Raw genomic sequence first — 17,011 nt, forward strand, 5'->3', positions numbered from 1 at the left:
GAAGGTAATTTATCAGTGCTTTTGAAGTCTCCACGTCTTCATGATGAATATTTTTAATCTGGTGATTCATAGATTCCAAGGCCAGAAGGGGACCACTGTGATCCTCTAGTCTGCCATAGGCCAGACAACTTCCCCAAAATAATTCCTGGAGCAGATCTTTTAGAAAACCATCAGGTCTGGATAATCAGGTATCTATAGCTAAGGATCTACCCGGAAGAACATTTCTTACCCCTGCCTAGAAAAATAGGGAAACCATCCCAGCTTTAAGACAAACAAGGGAACGATTCCTGGCCGCGACAAGAGAATGTAGTGTTGGTGAGAAAGGTGCATCCTGTCTCCAACTGCTTCAGAGGAAAGCACAAGAACCCCAGCAGTTTAATGAACCTAGGAAAAGCTACTCCCTAACCCCAGCGAGTTGTCGGCTTCTACCCTGAAGCATGAGCATTTAAACCACTTCTATACTTCCTATTTCATGATGCTGTGGATGTTCTCACCATCCAGCTCACCTTTCTTTTGAACCTTACCAAGCTCTTGGCCTCAAGGATATATCGGTGGCAGTGAATTCCACAGACTTCCTCAAGCTGCCCTTCTTCCAATGTGCTTCACTCCAGGAGTACAGAAGGACCTCGCAAAAGTGGAGGAGTAAAATTCTGTGGATAAACAGAGGACTTATCACCTCACACTTACCTATCTAGTCTTTCTTATTACCATATCTGTCTAATCTAGTCTAGCTATCACCACGTTCTCATCATCATGATACTCAAAACACCTCTTTTCACCAGCCCTCAATTCACTTAAATGTAATAGTACTGAATATCTTCCATGCTGGTGTGTTGTAGGATTCACAGCTAAGCTTTATATAAAAAAAATTAAATTATGATGATTTTCTCAGTGAAAAGCTTGAATTCACACGTTACCTGCACATGCTTAGGAAGCCAGGGAAGATAATAAGAAAACCCTCAATCACGCCATCACTTTAAAAGAGATTTTTTCAAGGGCAGCAGTGGGTCACCAAGCCATGGACTCCAGACATTAATATCCCAAATGGACAGGACTGCCAGTTTAGAAGAATCAATTTTTTAGCAAATAACCTGTCACCCAGAGGCACCTGGTCAGACGGTCTCATATCTAATAAGACTGTGATCGGTTTTTTGTTTGTTTTTCTTTTCTTCTTCTTGGCCCAGATCCTCAGTGGTGTAAATCAGCAATAGAGCTACATCTATTTAAACAGCTGCGCATCCAGCCCTGCACTCCGCCTTTGTTACAAATCGGGGTTCAAGAGATTCTTGGCAAAAAGAAGCAAACAAACGTCTTCTTGCTCATTTAAATATCTCAAGGCCAACACCAATGCATTGTGGGAATTATTCAAATGAGCTTTTTAGAAGAGTAGAAACAAGACAATTAATGCAACAGTTAAACATTTTTTAATGCATTGAGATTGTAAGAACACTGCTGGTTTGTAGTTAGATTAACTGCTTCAGGGCTCATGACTGGGCCTGATTCTGACTTCACTTAGGGCCCAATTCTACTAACGCTTTGGGCCAGATACCGATCCCCTTGCTGACATGAATGGGATTATTTGTTACTACCTGACTTAAGAGAGGCATGATGTGGCCTCTAACCATCAAGGTCCAAGGGACTTACTCATGTGAAGTTACTCTATTTGGTGAGGTTTATTTGTCTGAAAGGGCTAATCAGTTGTCAGGATGCAGAGGTACTTCACCAGGGTAAATCAGGAATAAATCCACCGAGGTCAACAGAGTTATTGGAATGTGAGATCAAATAAGGCCTACCAGGTTAGATTCTAGCACCCTTACTCATATTAAATAGTACCCAGTTAGCCTGCGAATAGGGTCATCAAAACTGATGGGATCACTCAGGCAGTACTTCTCATGATTCTAGCCAACATAGTTGACGTCTGTAGTTGTAGGCTATGCATCTAATTCTGTTTTACATTACTGACGGAGTCACTTGCCCTCTCATTCTCTTGAAAGAAGGGAGTTCAGACTGAAGATTTATCCAACTTCCAATGGACGCTTTACCCTTCAAACATTCTCCATAACTGTTATTAATGGGTTTGCTAATTACCGACACTATTTGTGTTTGGCCAGTTTTGACCACCCAGAATCCCCTCCTCTTAGGGTTTAATGTTGTTTGTCTTTTTTTTAAAAATAGTAAAAATATATTTTACCAATTATCAAAAGAGCAATGCTAACCCAGATAAAAACCAAATTATAGATCAAGCCGGGTAACCCACATTCATCTTCCAATGGAAGAGACGAGCACAGTTATGATCTTAATCAGACCTTGTCTCCAATTACTTTCATCTGTGGATCCCAGTGTATGATGTGGACACTGATTAAGCCTCACAACCTCCCCCTTGAAGTATTCAGATCCCTGTTTGCAGATGGCAGAACTGGGCCACAGCGGGGTGAAGTAACTGACCCCAGGGAACAGGGCAATGGTGTGATAGCAGCCCCATTTATGGCTTCCTCCTGAACATCTCTGTCCAGTGGCACGATGGAATATTAATAATAATAACTATCTATGACAGGGTTTCTTGCACCTTTCTCTGAAGCAGCTGGTACAGGCCCCTTCTGGTGGCAGGACACTGCACTATACGGATCCCTGATTTGAAACAGCCTGGCAGCTCCCATGTTCCTATGGGCTGATCTGTGGGGTGTATAGAGATGGGCAGGGCACAAACTAAATCTTGGGGAAGCTTGGATCTGATACCAAGCTGAGCACTTCGGGCTCATCTCTAAGATTCTGAAAACATTAGAGGTACCAGGGCTTATTTGTTGCTGTCTGTTTGGTGGGGTTTATTTGTCTGAAAGGGCTAATCAGCTGTCAGGAAATTGTTCAAATCTATTCAGATTAGGCAGCGTGATTTGTGTTTCAGTGGCAGTGTATATTCAGCTAACAAATTCCGAGCCAGATCCTAGCGTACATCTGGAGTAACTCCACTAAAGTGCATGGGCTTGCTCCAGGTTTACTCCAATATAACTGGGAGCAGACTATGGCCTTTTACGTTTGGTGCGGAGGATCCATTTATCTCCTATTTTCCATAATTCAGTCTGTCTTCATTGTGTGCTGAAACAGTCTAGGCCAGATTCTGATCTCATTTGCATTAGGTTAACTCCACTCATTTTAATGGCGCTACTCTGGATTTACAAATAAAAGAGAACAGAATTTGATCCATTCTAATTGAACATTTTTTGTGGCGGACATTAAATCCCTGGGGTGAAATCCTGGCCCCACAAAAGTCAATGGGAGTTTTGCCATCGACTTCAATAGAGCCAGGATTTCACCCAGATTGCCAAACTGGTCCTTAAACTGAGCATTGAGTTTCCATCCATCAATAGACAGTGGATAAATAGCAGGGGTGATTTGGGGATGAATTATTAGTAGTTGCAAAGCTCCTTTGAAATGCTGCAAGGCGCAGTGCTAAAGAAATGCAAAATATTGTTTATTTTCAGCGATTGAGGTTCCATTGTGCTGGTCGTTGTATATACAGAGAGTGAGATCCCTTCCGTGGCTGGAAAAAGCTTACAACCTTAAAAGGGGGAGAGAGGAAATAGAAGCAGAGAGTGGAAGTCACTTTCCAAAGGTCACACCACAGATCAGTGGCAGAGCCAGGAACAAAATCCAGGTTTTCTGATGCCTAATACAGGGCTCTAACCACTAGATCACATTGTCTTCTCATCTCTATGTATTGAAATATGGAGAGGGGGGCACACTACACCGCTGAGGGCAGGGAAACCAAACATTACAGGCCTTAATCCCCTTTCCACTGCTCTGGCTGGGTAAAAAGGTCTTACGGCCACTTTGCACTACTGGGCGGGTGGGTCAAGTGGCCAGAGTGTCACTGAGAATCACGCTTTTCCTGCTTATAGTCAATTCTTTTTAAAAGTCATTATCATGTCAGAGGGGGCTGGACTTTTAGCTCATGGTGCATGCACTGTTTATAACCCAGATTACCCATGCTGCCTTTCACCTCTTACAAATCATTCTCCCCTGATGCCTTTTCCCCCCTCCTGGGCCCTTGTTCGGTTGTAACTGGAAATGTTAGGAGTGATACACTGATTCTTTGGTGGATAAGGCTGGCTCTGTCTGGGTGGAGAGATTGGGTTATTACTTATAACTAGGTTATCCCCAGCAATGTTTCCAATCAAGTGGATTTACTCCTCTCCATTGAAGCTGCTTATTTCTCTGCTGGCGGGGAAAATACGGCTATTTAGAGGCGTTTATGGCGGCTGCAAAGGCCTTTCCAAGCAGAAGTATGAGCTACGTAGCTGTAGCTTCTAGCAAGTCACCGAGCCCATTTCATCCATCTTGTTTCACGACCTCTTGCTCCTGTTCTCTGCACTTCTTTACAAGCCAGCATTTCAGTGTGATGCGTGCTGGGATTTTTTTCTACCTGAGGCTGACAAGAACTCCACAAGCCCAGCTAACCCTTAAAACGCTTGTCTCTGGCTGTCAGCCATAACATATGCATCAAGAAACACAGGTGGGCCAATTTAGGCCCCAAAGGTGGGTTTTGATGTGCAAACAAGCTGCCTGATTTTCCACGAGCCTGCGCCTTGGGCACCCGTTGACACCAATGCAAAGTGGGTACAAAATGCTCCTAAATCAGACTCTTGTCACAGCACCCCCCCACTTGGCCCTGATTTTGAACAGGTGTAAAAGAAGACACAGGGCAGTGGGGAAGATCTGAAGAAATACTTCTTCCACGTCCATTTGGGTTTTTGTTTCATTCCAATGAAGCGGGGTTTGTTGTTTTTTAAAGTATCCGTTTATTTATTTAAATAGTCTTCTGAATTTAAACGTTAGCACCACACATGGGAACACAGCAATGGACATATGATCAAATAAATAATGTTGCAATAGCACTTAAAAGGCTATCAGGGTCAGGGGGGTTATTGTGTACAAGAGAACGGTAGATAGATTAATTGAAAACATATCTGTCTGTCATCATATTATCCGAGCATCACTCAGGCATTGATGCTGTATGGGGATACTGGCAATTATCCTATGGCATAGGCCTGCGACTTACAGGACAGATCCATGAAAAACCACAGCTATCATCAAATGTTTAGGAAGGTAGCAATCTTGGCCTGTCTATTAAGTTTAGATTCATACATATTATTGAGGCTCACAAGTGCCTAAAGGCAGCTCTACCTATAAAATAGAAAGACACATGGGGTTTGGTTCTCGTTAACACTTCATAATGAGCAGCAGTTGAGTGGCACCCATAGCACAGTGGCAAAGGATGGCATAAATACTTATTTTTGACTGTGCTCCCCAAAGTTTTTATTCCACCATGCAACTGCATTCCTACTAGATCCTACTTCTCCATTTTAGCGGGTAACAGCAATCTGATACAGATTATACTATGCAGGATATACCGTGAGCCTCACAAAAGGGGAGCTGTCACCCAGAAGGACATCTTCCTGGTTTCGGTGTGACTTGGCTTTGGACGACTGAATGAACAAGTGGTGCTGCTCAGGATGAACATTGACATAACAAAGATGGAGGCGGAAATTTGGTCAGCCAATAGGAAAGGGCCACAGCCCTTCTGAGACAGCGACTCTGAGGTAACATGCACAGCTGCCCTGACTGAGAGAGCCCCTGGGAAGTAACATGGCACAGTTGCCCTGAGTGAGACAGCCTCTGTGAGGTAACGTGGCACAGACGCCCTGACAGAGAGCCCCTGTGAGGTAACTTGGCACAGACGCCCTGACAGAGAGCCCCTGTGAGGTAATGTGGCACAGCCCCTGTGAAGTAACGTGGCACAGACGCCCTGAACGAGAGAGCCACCGTGACATAATGTGGAACAGCCACCCTGAGCGAGAGAGGCCCTGTGAGGTATCGTGGCACTGCCACCCTGATTGAGAGGGCTCCTGTGAGGTAATTTGGCACAGCCTTTATGAGGGAACATGGCACAGCCACTGTGAGGTAATGTGGCACAGGCACCTGAGTGAGAGCCCCCCTGTGAGGTAACGTGGCACAGGCACCCTGAGTGAGAGCCCCTGTGAGGTAATGTGGCACAGTCCCTGTGAGGTAACGTGGCACAGGCACCCTGAGTGAGAGCCCCTGTGAGGTAACGTGGCACAGGCACCCTGAGTGAGAGCCCCTGTGAGGTAATGTGGCACAGTCCCTGTGAGGTAACATGGCACAGACACCCTGAGCAAGAGAGCCCCTGTGAGGTAACATGGCACAGACACCCTGACTGAGAGCCCCTGTGAGGTAACATGGCACAGGCACCCTGAGTGAGAGCCCCTGTGAGGTAACGTGGCACAGACACCCTGAGTGAGAGCCCCTGTGAGGTAATGTGGCACAGTCCCTGTGAGGTAACGTGGCACAGACACCCTGAGCGAGAGAGCCCCTGTGAGGTAACATGGCACAGACACCCTGACTGAGAGCCCCTGTGAGGTAATGTGGCACAGCCCCTGTGAGGTAACGTGGCACAGACACCCTGAGCGAGAGAGCCCCTGTGAGGTAACGTGGCACAGACACCCTGAGTGAGAGCCCCTGTGAGGTAACGTGGCACAGACACCCTGAGTGAGAGCCCCTGTGAGGTAATGTGGCACAGCCCCTGTGAGGTAATGTGGCACAGTCCCTGTGCGGTAACGTGGCACAGACACCCTGAGCGAGAGAGCCCCTGTGAGGTAATGTGGCACAGTCCCTGTGAGGTAACGTGGCACAGACACCCTGAGCGAGAGAGCCCCTGTGAGGTAACATGGCACAGACACCCTGACTGAGAGCCCCTGTGAGGTAATGTGGCACAGCCCCTGTGAGGTAACGTGGCACAGACACCCTGAGCGAGAGAGCCCCTGTGAGGTAACATGGCACAGACACCCTGACTGAGAGCCCCTGTGAGGTAACATGGCACAGGCACCCTGAGTGAGAGCCCCTGTGAGGTAATGTGGCACAGACCCTGTGAGGTAATGTGGCAGAGACGCCCCAAGTCAGATCCTGTGAACAAGCTAAGATGGCACAGCCACTGTGTTGTACTAAACAGCGCCTGTACGAGAAGCTGGAGTATTCCCAGGGCCATCAATGCAATGTCACTGATTAGAAGGCAGGGTAGGAAATTAAACGAAGCAGATGAATTAAAGCCAGACTCCACAGGCTGCATCTGTTCCTCCATTCCCTTTGGGTGCAACACTGATATAGCTTTAAAAAGTAAATTTAGTGCTGAGGAAAGCTGCCAAACTGATGGCCCTGGAGACTGAAGCTCTCAATGTTTCCCTAACTTGGGTAAAGCAAAGAGGCACGCAGCGACGGTTCCAGCTTCCTATCAGCATGTCTCAGCCTGGACTGCGTCTTCTGGGACAGGCAGCTAGGTGGGACTGTCCTGCCTGGGCTTGTTACCTCCATAGAGAGGTTAAGTTGGGGATTACTGTAGCTCAGAGCTGGAGGGAGTTGAACACAGCAGCAGTGTTCCTGATCATCCGATCTGAGGTGTCGCAGCAACAGTCGGACCCCAGAGACAAACAAATCCGACACAAACGTCCACGGTGCAGAGTGCAGACCAGCAAACACCTACGCCCCATGACGATACCGGCGTGGAATGCGGACTGGAGTATGCACACCCTGCTGCTTCCTTGCCTTTGCCTTGTCCACACCTATAATTTACAGAGAAAAAGGGGAAGATCTATTTAGGAGTCATTTGAATGATACAAAAACAACAAGGAGTCTGGTGGCACCTTAAAGACTAACAGATTTATTATAAATAAATCTGTTAGTCTTTAAGGTGCCACCAGACTCCTTGTTGTTTTTGTAGATACAGACTAACACGGCTACCCCCTGATATTTGAATGATAGGCATCTTCATGATATTAAGACATATAATAATAGCTTGACAAGCTAGTCTGAAGAGCCTGGACTATTTCATAGTGGATACAGAGGTACCATGCCATGCATGAGACCCATCTTGCCACCTAGGTATATAGGGGGAACCTAAACATATCTCTATATACCAATGAGATCCTCCCTTGTTAGCTACCCCTGCATTCACAAACCCTTGATGCCTAAAATAAACAGATTATAAATAGTTGGCTTGGCCAATTCTGTGAGCAGCTTAATGGTATGATCCCAAGATTTAGCAACAGAGCAACTGAAAATAAAATGGTAAGGCAGTAGGGGGAGAATAGTAGCCAGACCAGGAGTAGGCAACCTATGGCACGCGTCCCAAAGGCGGCACGCGAGCTGATTTTCAGTGGCACTCACACTGCCTGGGTCCTGGCCACCGGTCCGGGGGGCTCTGCATTTTAATTTAATTATAAAGGAAGCTTCTTAAATCTTTTAAAAACCTTATTTACTTTACATACAACAATAGTTTAGTTCTATATTATAGACGTATAGAAAGAGTCCTTCTAAAAGCATTACAATGTTTGACTGGCACGCGAAACCTTAAATTAGAGTGAATAAATGAAGACTCAGCACACCACTTCTGACAGGTTGCTGACCCCTGAGCTAGAAGATGCAAGGGGGGGGGATGAATTAGCAGCAGCAGAATTACTCCTACCAGCTTTCCAGCCATCCAACCGCTAGAGGACAATGCAGTCTCAGTCCCCTAACTTTAAAAATCTCTTAACGAGAAATGGCAAAATAACAAAAATCCAAAGAAAGAAAGAAAGATCTGGTTCCCTAGCCAGCTATTTTTCAAACACAGGTTACTTGTATTGCACCACAGGATGGGGGAGAAAAGTAGGGGTGTATCTCTAAGAAACTTGACTGGTTTTTGTCCCCTTTCCATACTGTACCTTTCAGTGTTTCTGGGGGGTTTCCACCCCTCCAAGCAATACGATCCATCATTTGAAGGATGGCACCTCACTGGTTCCTGCTGCTCTGAAGAAAGACAACAACTGCATTTAGAATAAAAGATTGTCAAGCAGATCCCAGATGTCATTCAAAGCCTATCTCAGAGAAAGACGTTAATACAGGCAGCTCCCTGCACCACCATAGTTAATTCAATCCTTGCAGATATCCCCCTGAGCTACAAAAAGGCTCCCTGAGTCTGGCAATGCTGCCAGCTGTAGGCGCTAGGTATCTGAGCAGATGCATAGCTAATTCAAGGTAGGTCAGTTTGGCTCCTTCAGAGCAAAAGATTGGGATTTAAAAGGCAGGGGAAGCAAAAATGCGCCTTCTGGATTTCATCATGTGAATTCCAAATTTCAAAACAAGGGTAACATGAAAATGGGAGTCTATTTCTGAGTCAAGGAGGTCTCCACATTATTTGCCTTTGGTGGCTCAGACCACAGGCTACACTGATGAAGAAATGTTGTGTGTTGCTCTCTTTGAGTTAATTATTCCTGGACACTCTGCTTGGACATTCTGAGCTGTTTATTAAACTGTCTGTCAAGCCTGCGCGTGACGAGGAACTCACCAAGAGCTGGTAATCAGGGCCGAGCTCTCTTCCACCAGCTTCCCTTCTGCCTTTGTTACTTGCCCCATCTCTCGTTGCCTGGGCTCCGCTGCATGGCGTTATCTAAATAAGAAACAGGGTGTTCCCAGCATGGTGCAGACAGTCGGGGCTCCATCAACAGCGCATTTCACCAACATCAGGGTGGTGGAGCCAGCCCGGCCAGCATGGGGAGAAATCAGAGGTAACCCTCACTTGCAACACACACGCCTCTCTCTACCCAACCTTCTCTCAACTGCCTAAGCCTCCGTGGCGAGACCTCAAAGGGGCATGACCCCACTTCTAGCTTCTCAGACCTGCTCCCCATTGCCACCCCCCACCCTGCAACTAAATGCCCCAACATTAGATGTTTCTGTCTCATCACAAGAGATGACCCCCCCATCTCCACGCCAAGCTTTTCAGCCATCCTGCAGGTCTCCCTCTGGGAGCCACCATAACCCACCACCCTCCCACTCCTCCCCTTCCTTCCCAATATGTGCACCTGGACAACCCACCTCCCTCACCTGAGAGGAGGAAAGCAGATTGCCTATGCCAGGGATCAGGCAGATATGGGCAGCATGAATCCTTCTTGGCAAGATGCCCACTGCACCTCACTCTCACCAGCCACCCCGCTGCTGTATGGCTCCTACTCTCTTGATTGTCTGAACTCTCTATTATCTCAATAAAATCCATGGGATCCTCCCCCCACGCACCCCCCCCAGGCTATTTGGATAATTGTGAATACACTGTACATATAAAGTATCAGAGGGGTAGCCGTGTTAGTCTGGATCTGTAAAAAGCAACAGAGAGTCCTGTGGCACCTTTAAGACTAACAGATGTATTGGAGCATAAGCTTTCGTGGGTGAATGCCCATATAATGTACAGATAAAGACCCCCATCCCTTTGGTGGAAGGTAAAGGCGAGCGCCATCCAGGCTATTGACTGGGTAACGTATTTCTGTGGGGCTATTTTTACACATGTGCTATTTATCCAGTAGATGGTACCAGGCCTATTATTCAGGCTACCCCGGGTCTGCACATGTGCTGAAAATCCTAACTGGCTTTGTCTGAGCAGAGAGACCCCCAGAGTGCTATTGAAGGCTTGGGATTGGGGCTTGCTGGGCCAGGGGGTGGTTCATGGCAGTCAGAGAGGAGATAGAACATACACAGCCCTGCTGAGGAGTGACATCTGAGGGTCAAATTCACCCCGTGCAGAGAGCAGCATACGGTCTAGGCACCAGAGAAGTCGTATTCCAGCCCTATTTTGAGGACTTCAGTGGTGCAGGGACCTAGGACTAGGCTTCTGCACAAAAATGTCACCCGCAGGCTGTTACTACAACCTCACGGCTGTCCTGGTAGTAGTGGTGGCGTGTGTGTGGGAGGAGGAGCGGGTTATGTGTGTATGTGCGTGCGTGAGTGGTGGAGGAGGGGTGTGTAGGTTGGGTGATGAATCTGTATAACTGTGGATCCACAGTCCCTGCCCTATTACACCCTCAAATCCCCCTGCAGGCCAGCATGCAGAGAGCCCTCCACTGTGGCCCAGAGAGGATACAGCTCTATTGAACTGGCACCCTGGGGCAAATCTTGTGGCGTCCTGCTATGTTAGGTCCCTCCACCCTCGGGGGCCCATTCTTGCCGCTTATTTATGCAAAAAAACACCAGATGAATTCTCTGAATGCTCTGTGCACATGGCCACAGCAGGGTCGGGACCCCCTGGAGTTCAGGTCTGTTGGTTGCATGTGCGGGATTAGGCGGAATCCCCATTCGTGTCTGGGAACGTTGCATGGGCATATTGAGTGCACGAGATCCAACAGAGTTCTGGACCAAAAGCTGTTGCCATCCGGTGGCTTTTTGGAGATAGATAGATAGATAGCGGGTGTATGGGGATAGATAGATAGATAGATAGATAGATAGATAGATAGATAGATAGATAGATAGATAGATAGATAGATAGATAGATAGAGGGGGTGTATGGGGATAGATAGATAGATAGATAGATAGATAGATAGATAGATAGATAGATAGATAGATAGATAGATAGATAGATAGATAGAGGGGGTGTATGGGGATAGATAGATAGATAGATAGATAGATAGATAGATAGATAGATAGATAGATAGATAGATAGATAGATAGATAGATAGATAGATAGATAGATAGATAGAACAAAAAACTCTAAAAGCAGATCTAAAGTTTGGTTCAGCTATTAATTATTATGGTGGTTGCTGTTGTCATTGTACTACTTTGAGGTTCTCAGGAAAGCAGTATAGAAATTCAAAGCACAGAGAGCACTTCACAGAACAGAGGATTTTGCTTCATTGTGCGGTGAAAGCCTTCATAACTGCCCAGTTATCCCAGTGCAGCCTCCCGGAAGTCAGGAGGGTGTAACTGAGCAGAGAATGTGGCCTGTAGCAGAGCCAGGAAAAGAGAGGGAGGAGAACGATGAAAAGCTTGATCATCTAGATGCTTTATTTTACCAAATTCCACAAGATTCCAGGACTAAATGGTTTGGGAGGAAATTCCTCCCTTTACAGAGAGACACCACAAGAACGATACACCACTTGAACCTCACTAAAATCCTATTCTGTGAACAGAGAAGCAGCGCTGTCCAGTAGCTAGGGACACTGACCTGGGAGTCCAGAAACTTGGATTCTCTTCTTGGTTCTGCCACCGATCTACTGTGAGACTTTGGGCAAATCATTTCCCTTTGCTGTGCTTGTTTCCCCCTCCCACCCTTGTCTGTGTAGTTCTTTAGGGGCAAGGACTGTCTCTTGCCATGTGTTTCTTCCCCTCCTAGCACAAGGAAGCCCTGATCTCAGTTGGTGCTACTATAATCCAATTAGTGACCATGCTGGCCCTCCATTCAGGAAGATGAATTTTATTTGCCCAGCTCTGACCCTTCTGTATGTTTTGCAGGGGAGAGAGGTCATGTTGATTGAACTCCAGAATGGCTTGTTCAAACTTTTGAACACTGCGGCCCAAATAAATGCTCCGTATTAGCGGCTGGGCTGAGCCCTTTTCTGCCAAGCCTGCAGCCTTCAGTGAATGTTTATGGCTACGTTATAAACCCCAGAAAACAGGAGCAGGCAGTGGAAGTGCTGACTCAGCCATCGCTAAATGCCAATGATCTACAAAAGCATTAAAAGGGGGGAGGATGAAAAATAGAGTCATTTTCACTGTCCCACGAGCCCCTGGTGAAGGACACGCTGCACGCAGCGTCACCATTAATATTTATGGGCACGACACCGACCCACAAACCTTGGCAATCAGAGCAGCTCCACTTTGGGAATTAATATAGCTCTGCTTGGCCGGGGTCTTGGTACAGACGAGCAGGCAGGGGATGCTGGGATGTGCAGGGAGATCTTAAAAAATTAGGGACTGACCTTTGGAGGGCAGGAACCATGCCAACCAGCTCCTCAAATCCTGTGACCAGAGCTGCTTTCTCTATTACCCTGGCACACCCAGAAACACTAGCCAGACCCCAGCACCGCATTTTCTGCGACCCGATGTGCCACAGTTCCTAAGCGGATCCAGCAGCATGTTCTCTACTACCTGATGTGCCCAGGCCCCCTGTATTCTCAGCTTGTTGGTTTGAGTAATACAGTGATCTCTCAAGAACGACGTGCAAACAAGCACCCCAGTAAAACCAGTCCCTGTTTGTCCACAAATCTCGGCCAAGCACTGAGTCATGAAGGCCACAACCTGCCGGATACTGAATGAGAGCCAAGCCCCACGCCCAGGACAATAATTACTGTTTATCCACAGGTGTGAACATCACCCACAAATACTTAGCTCAGAGTGACCCATGCACCCCTTTGAAACATACACCCCAAATACCTGGCCATTTACCATTTGTGCCAAGTTGCATCTTGTTTGTGGAGGGCATTGGCAGCACCCAATAATCCTTCATGCTTGCTAGGAGCTCATGCTTAGGCACCAGGAGCTACAGAGAGGGGCTAGCAGACGAACAATTCCTGATGCCCCCAGGAATGTGGGTATGTAGCAGGTGGAGTAAATAGATACTGATGACCCCCACACGGTGCTTGCTTAGAAGCTGATCTCCAGGAGCTGGCAAATGTTGATAAAATTCAAGGGAAATCATATTATAACCCCCCCTTTTTAACAAAACTTTTAAAAATTTGAGCCATAACGTGCCTAAAATAAGCACTAAGGCCTAAATTTTTCAGAAGTGGCCAGTGGTTTTGGATGCCCAGTTAGAGACACCACCTTAAAGGGTGAGATCCTGGATCCATTGAAGCACTGAATGGCAAAACCTCCATTGACATCTCTGGTGCCAAGATTTCACCCCTGATTTTCCAAAGGTAGATGGTCAGCCCTTTCTGAAAATCAGGCCTTTTTTAAGAGGTCTCAGGCTGGGCTCAGTAACTGAGTTATGCAAAATCACTGGACACTTTTGAAAGTTTAGGCTTAAAATTCCAATAAAAAATAAACATCAGAAACCAAAAAAGTTCCCACCACTAGAGAAGAGGCGAGGCAGAGGAATAAGAGTATTGATCCAGATTAACCTGAGTGGTCTGGGTGTGAAGCTGAATCAACGCTTGGGGGCAGGTTGGACAATGCTGAAATCTCATGAGTTTGCCTTGGCTCGGGCAGGAAATGGCTGAAATCTTGTGCGATCAGTGGTTCTCTTGAGATTTCAGGGGCCTCTGAAGTAGCAAACAGGCCTGTTCCGGATTGATCTCCAAACAGGTACCAAAACCTTAAGGGCAGGTGTGGCTCTGTGAATTTGAATCTCACCTACTCACACACAATTCAGTGGGGTTTGGATTCAAGGATCTGAGCTGGAGACAATGCGATCCAGCTCCATTTTGTACAGCGCCTTCCCTCTTGTATGCCAAAATGCTTTACAGAATTCAGCAGAGCTGATGGTGATGGGCCAGATTCCAAAAAGATGGTGTAGTGGGGTAGTATAAATTACAACTCCATGTGTCCACCAGACACCCTGAGCGATCCCGGTGGAGGAGAGTTCTCTGCTTTAACTCCTGCTAGAACATAAGAGCTGCTCTCGTGAGAGCACTGAAACTACAGCACCCAGCCTAATTGAGTCTAATCTCATTGTGCTTCCCGGCCAGTCCCGCTCACACCTCAGTGCTGGCCCTTCAGGGTCTATGTCCAGCCCCATAACACACTGGAAGGTGTGTGGGGCTGCATCCACCCTGCATCATTGCAAGCTTGGCACCCTGCTGACTTCCCACTGCTGAGCACCTCAGACAGGGACGGTGGCAGCCCAAACCTGGCCCACAGAGACAGCTAGTAAACAGGGAAGGAAGGAGCAAGTTACTACAAGGTAGATTCAAAGAACATAAGAATGGCCCTACTGAGTCAGATCAAGGGTCCATCTAGCCCAGTGTCCTGTCTACCGACAGTGGCCAGCGCCAGGTGCCCCAGAGGGAATGAACAGAACAGGTAATCACCAAGTGATCCATCCCCTGTCGCTCATTCCCAGCTCCTGGCAAACAGAGGCTAGGGGCACTATCCCTGCCCATCATGGCTAATAGCCATTGATGGACCTATTCTCCATGAATTTATCTACTTCTTTTTTTAACCCTGCTATGGTCTTGGCCTTCACAACATCCTCTGGCAAGGAGTTCCACAGGTTGACTGTGCATTGTGTGAAGAAATACTTCCTTTTATTTGTTTTAAACCTGCTGCCTATTAATTTCATTTGGTGACCCCTCGTTCTTACGTTATGAGAAGTAGTAAACAACACTTCCTTATCTACTCTCTCTACACCAGTCATGATTTTATAAACCTCAATCATATCTCCCCTTAGCCATCTCTTTTCCAAGCTGAAAAGTCCCAGTCTTATTAATCTCTCCTCAGACGGAAGCCGTTCCATACCCCTAATCATTTTTGTTGCCCTTTTCTGAACTTTTTCCAATTCCAATATATCTTTTTTGAGCTGGGGCAACCACATCTGCACACGGTATTCAAGATGTGGGCGTACCATGGATTTATATAGAGGCAACATGATATTTTCTGTCCTATTATCTATCCCTTTCTTAATGATTCCCAACATTCTGTTCGCTTTTTTGACTGCCGCTGCACATTGAGTGGATGTTTTCCACTCAAGCTGGGAGGAGAGGCAGCATTTCCTTGCTCTGCAAAACTCCCTTAGCCCAGCATATTTTAATAGGATTCAAGAGGGTCTTTCTTTGCTCTCCTCTACTTAGAAGTCAGCCGCATGGTCAGGAATGGCAGAACCAGCTGGGGACAGGGATTGGTTAGATCAAGAAGAATTTTTTTCCTTTCTCCCCTGATCCCCTGCTTTAAGCATAGAGCATGGGATTTTCAAAGAAGCCTAAGGGATTTAGGCACCGATACGCCCATTGAAAGTCAGTGGCAGCTGAGCACCCTTAGGCCCTTTGTAAATCCCAGAGTTCCAACCAAGAATCAGTTGAGCATCCCCTTTCTCCTCCCGTCCCCCAGTTCATCTCCCTGGAAACAGTGACCATCTCCCCCCCATACCTCTTGTGGCTGACGAGAAGCAGGACAGAGCCATTCTGGATTTTGGCCTCCTTCACAGTCTCCTCCTCCCTAAGCTGCCTGGCGTTGTAGTAAAAAGTCTTCTTCCAGGAGGTGATGCCCTCTCGTACCAGATGAGCCCGCAGGTCCATCACCTTGTCCGTGGGCTTGACAGTGAGGGGCATCAGCAGGTCCTCGTCGGCCAGGTGCACCTTGATGTGGTACCTCTTCCAGCGGGAAAGGCTCCTTCGCAAGGTCTCCATCCTCTCGGGCCTGGCAGGCTGGCCAGCGCGGCACTGAGGGACATCCAGCTGTGTTGGTGAAGGCAGAGACGTGGCTATGAATGAGCTTCCTGCAGTGAACACCCTACACCTCTTGCCAAACCTGTTCCTCCCAACTGCTACGCTGCGTGCTTCACATTCCAAGGAAGAGCTCATTTCAGGGACTGGCTTCCACAGACACATCCCCTTGCAAAGCCTGCTGGCTGGGGAATATTTGTAGGAGTCATTTCCCACCCCGCAAATGCCAGAACAATTATAATTATATTTGCAAATGCAAAGGCTCCCAAAGCACTCCAAAGACTGATATTTAGAGACCATGAATGGGTGGGTGCATTAAAGAGCTGGAGAGCTTTAGTAAGCTCCCTTCCACTGGTACTAAAATGCAGCCACCTCTGAGGTGGAACCCAGCAACTGTTTAACAGTCACATTGCACCACACCATGGCAGTTTAAATCAGGAAAAGAAGAACACTCCCTCCAATGGAGATTAGATAGGCAGAGTATGTAATTAGACATGTGGAAATTTGGGCAGGACCTCATCCCATGTAAAAAGTGCAATGGAATCTAAAACAACCACAATAGTCTTTGTTTTACATCTCAGCTGAGACATTGTACCCTGAATAAGTAACATTCACCAGGTGCATAGGCTGTGTGTCACCCGGTGCTCCTAACACCACCATGTGGACTCAACAAGATAAATACCACATGCTAGTTCATCAGCACGACTTCCTGTTCCTGGAGGGTGTTCATCTGCGTAATGATCTCTCTAAGTCCTCTTAGCACGTGAGAAATGACAGCATCACAAGGCTGCAGAAAAAAATGCGCGTGAGCACTGCAA

General features: G+C 47.1%; 1 protein-coding gene across 3 annotated transcripts; it reads right to left on the bottom strand.

Annotated features, from left to right (window-relative positions):
- Positions 1-4,772: 4,772 nt before the first annotated feature.
- TINCR (TINCR ubiquitin domain containing) lies at positions 4,773-16,362 on the bottom strand. 3 transcript variants are annotated; one of them, XM_065578525.1, is made up of 5 exons: positions 15,898-16,362; positions 8,772-8,851; positions 6,684-7,631; positions 5,845-6,598; positions 4,773-5,777 (listed from the first exon to the last, which is right to left on the bottom strand). In XM_065578525.1, exons 1-2 carry the CDS (start codon positions 16,356-16,358, stop codon positions 8,839-8,841), a joined length of 474 nt encoding a protein of 157 aa, XP_065434597.1. In that variant the 5' UTR covers positions 16,359-16,362; the 3' UTR covers positions 4,773-5,777; positions 5,845-6,598; positions 6,684-7,631; positions 8,772-8,838. The 3 variants fall into 3 exon arrangements, with proteins under 3 accessions (XP_065434597.1, XP_065434598.1, XP_042697313.2); XM_065578526.1 differs by adding an exon at positions 9,395-9,496 and having other exon boundaries at positions 4,773-7,631; positions 15,898-16,222; XM_042841379.2 differs by lacking the exon at positions 15,898-16,362 and adding an exon at positions 9,395-9,686 and having other exon boundaries at positions 4,773-7,631.
- Positions 16,363-17,011: the final 649 nt, after the last annotated feature.

The sequence above is a fragment of the Chrysemys picta genome, chromosome 25 (genome assembly GCF_011386835.1).
Source record: "Chrysemys picta bellii isolate R12L10 chromosome 25, ASM1138683v2, whole genome shotgun sequence".
Lineage (NCBI taxonomy): Eukaryota > Metazoa > Chordata > Testudines > Emydidae > Chrysemys > Chrysemys picta.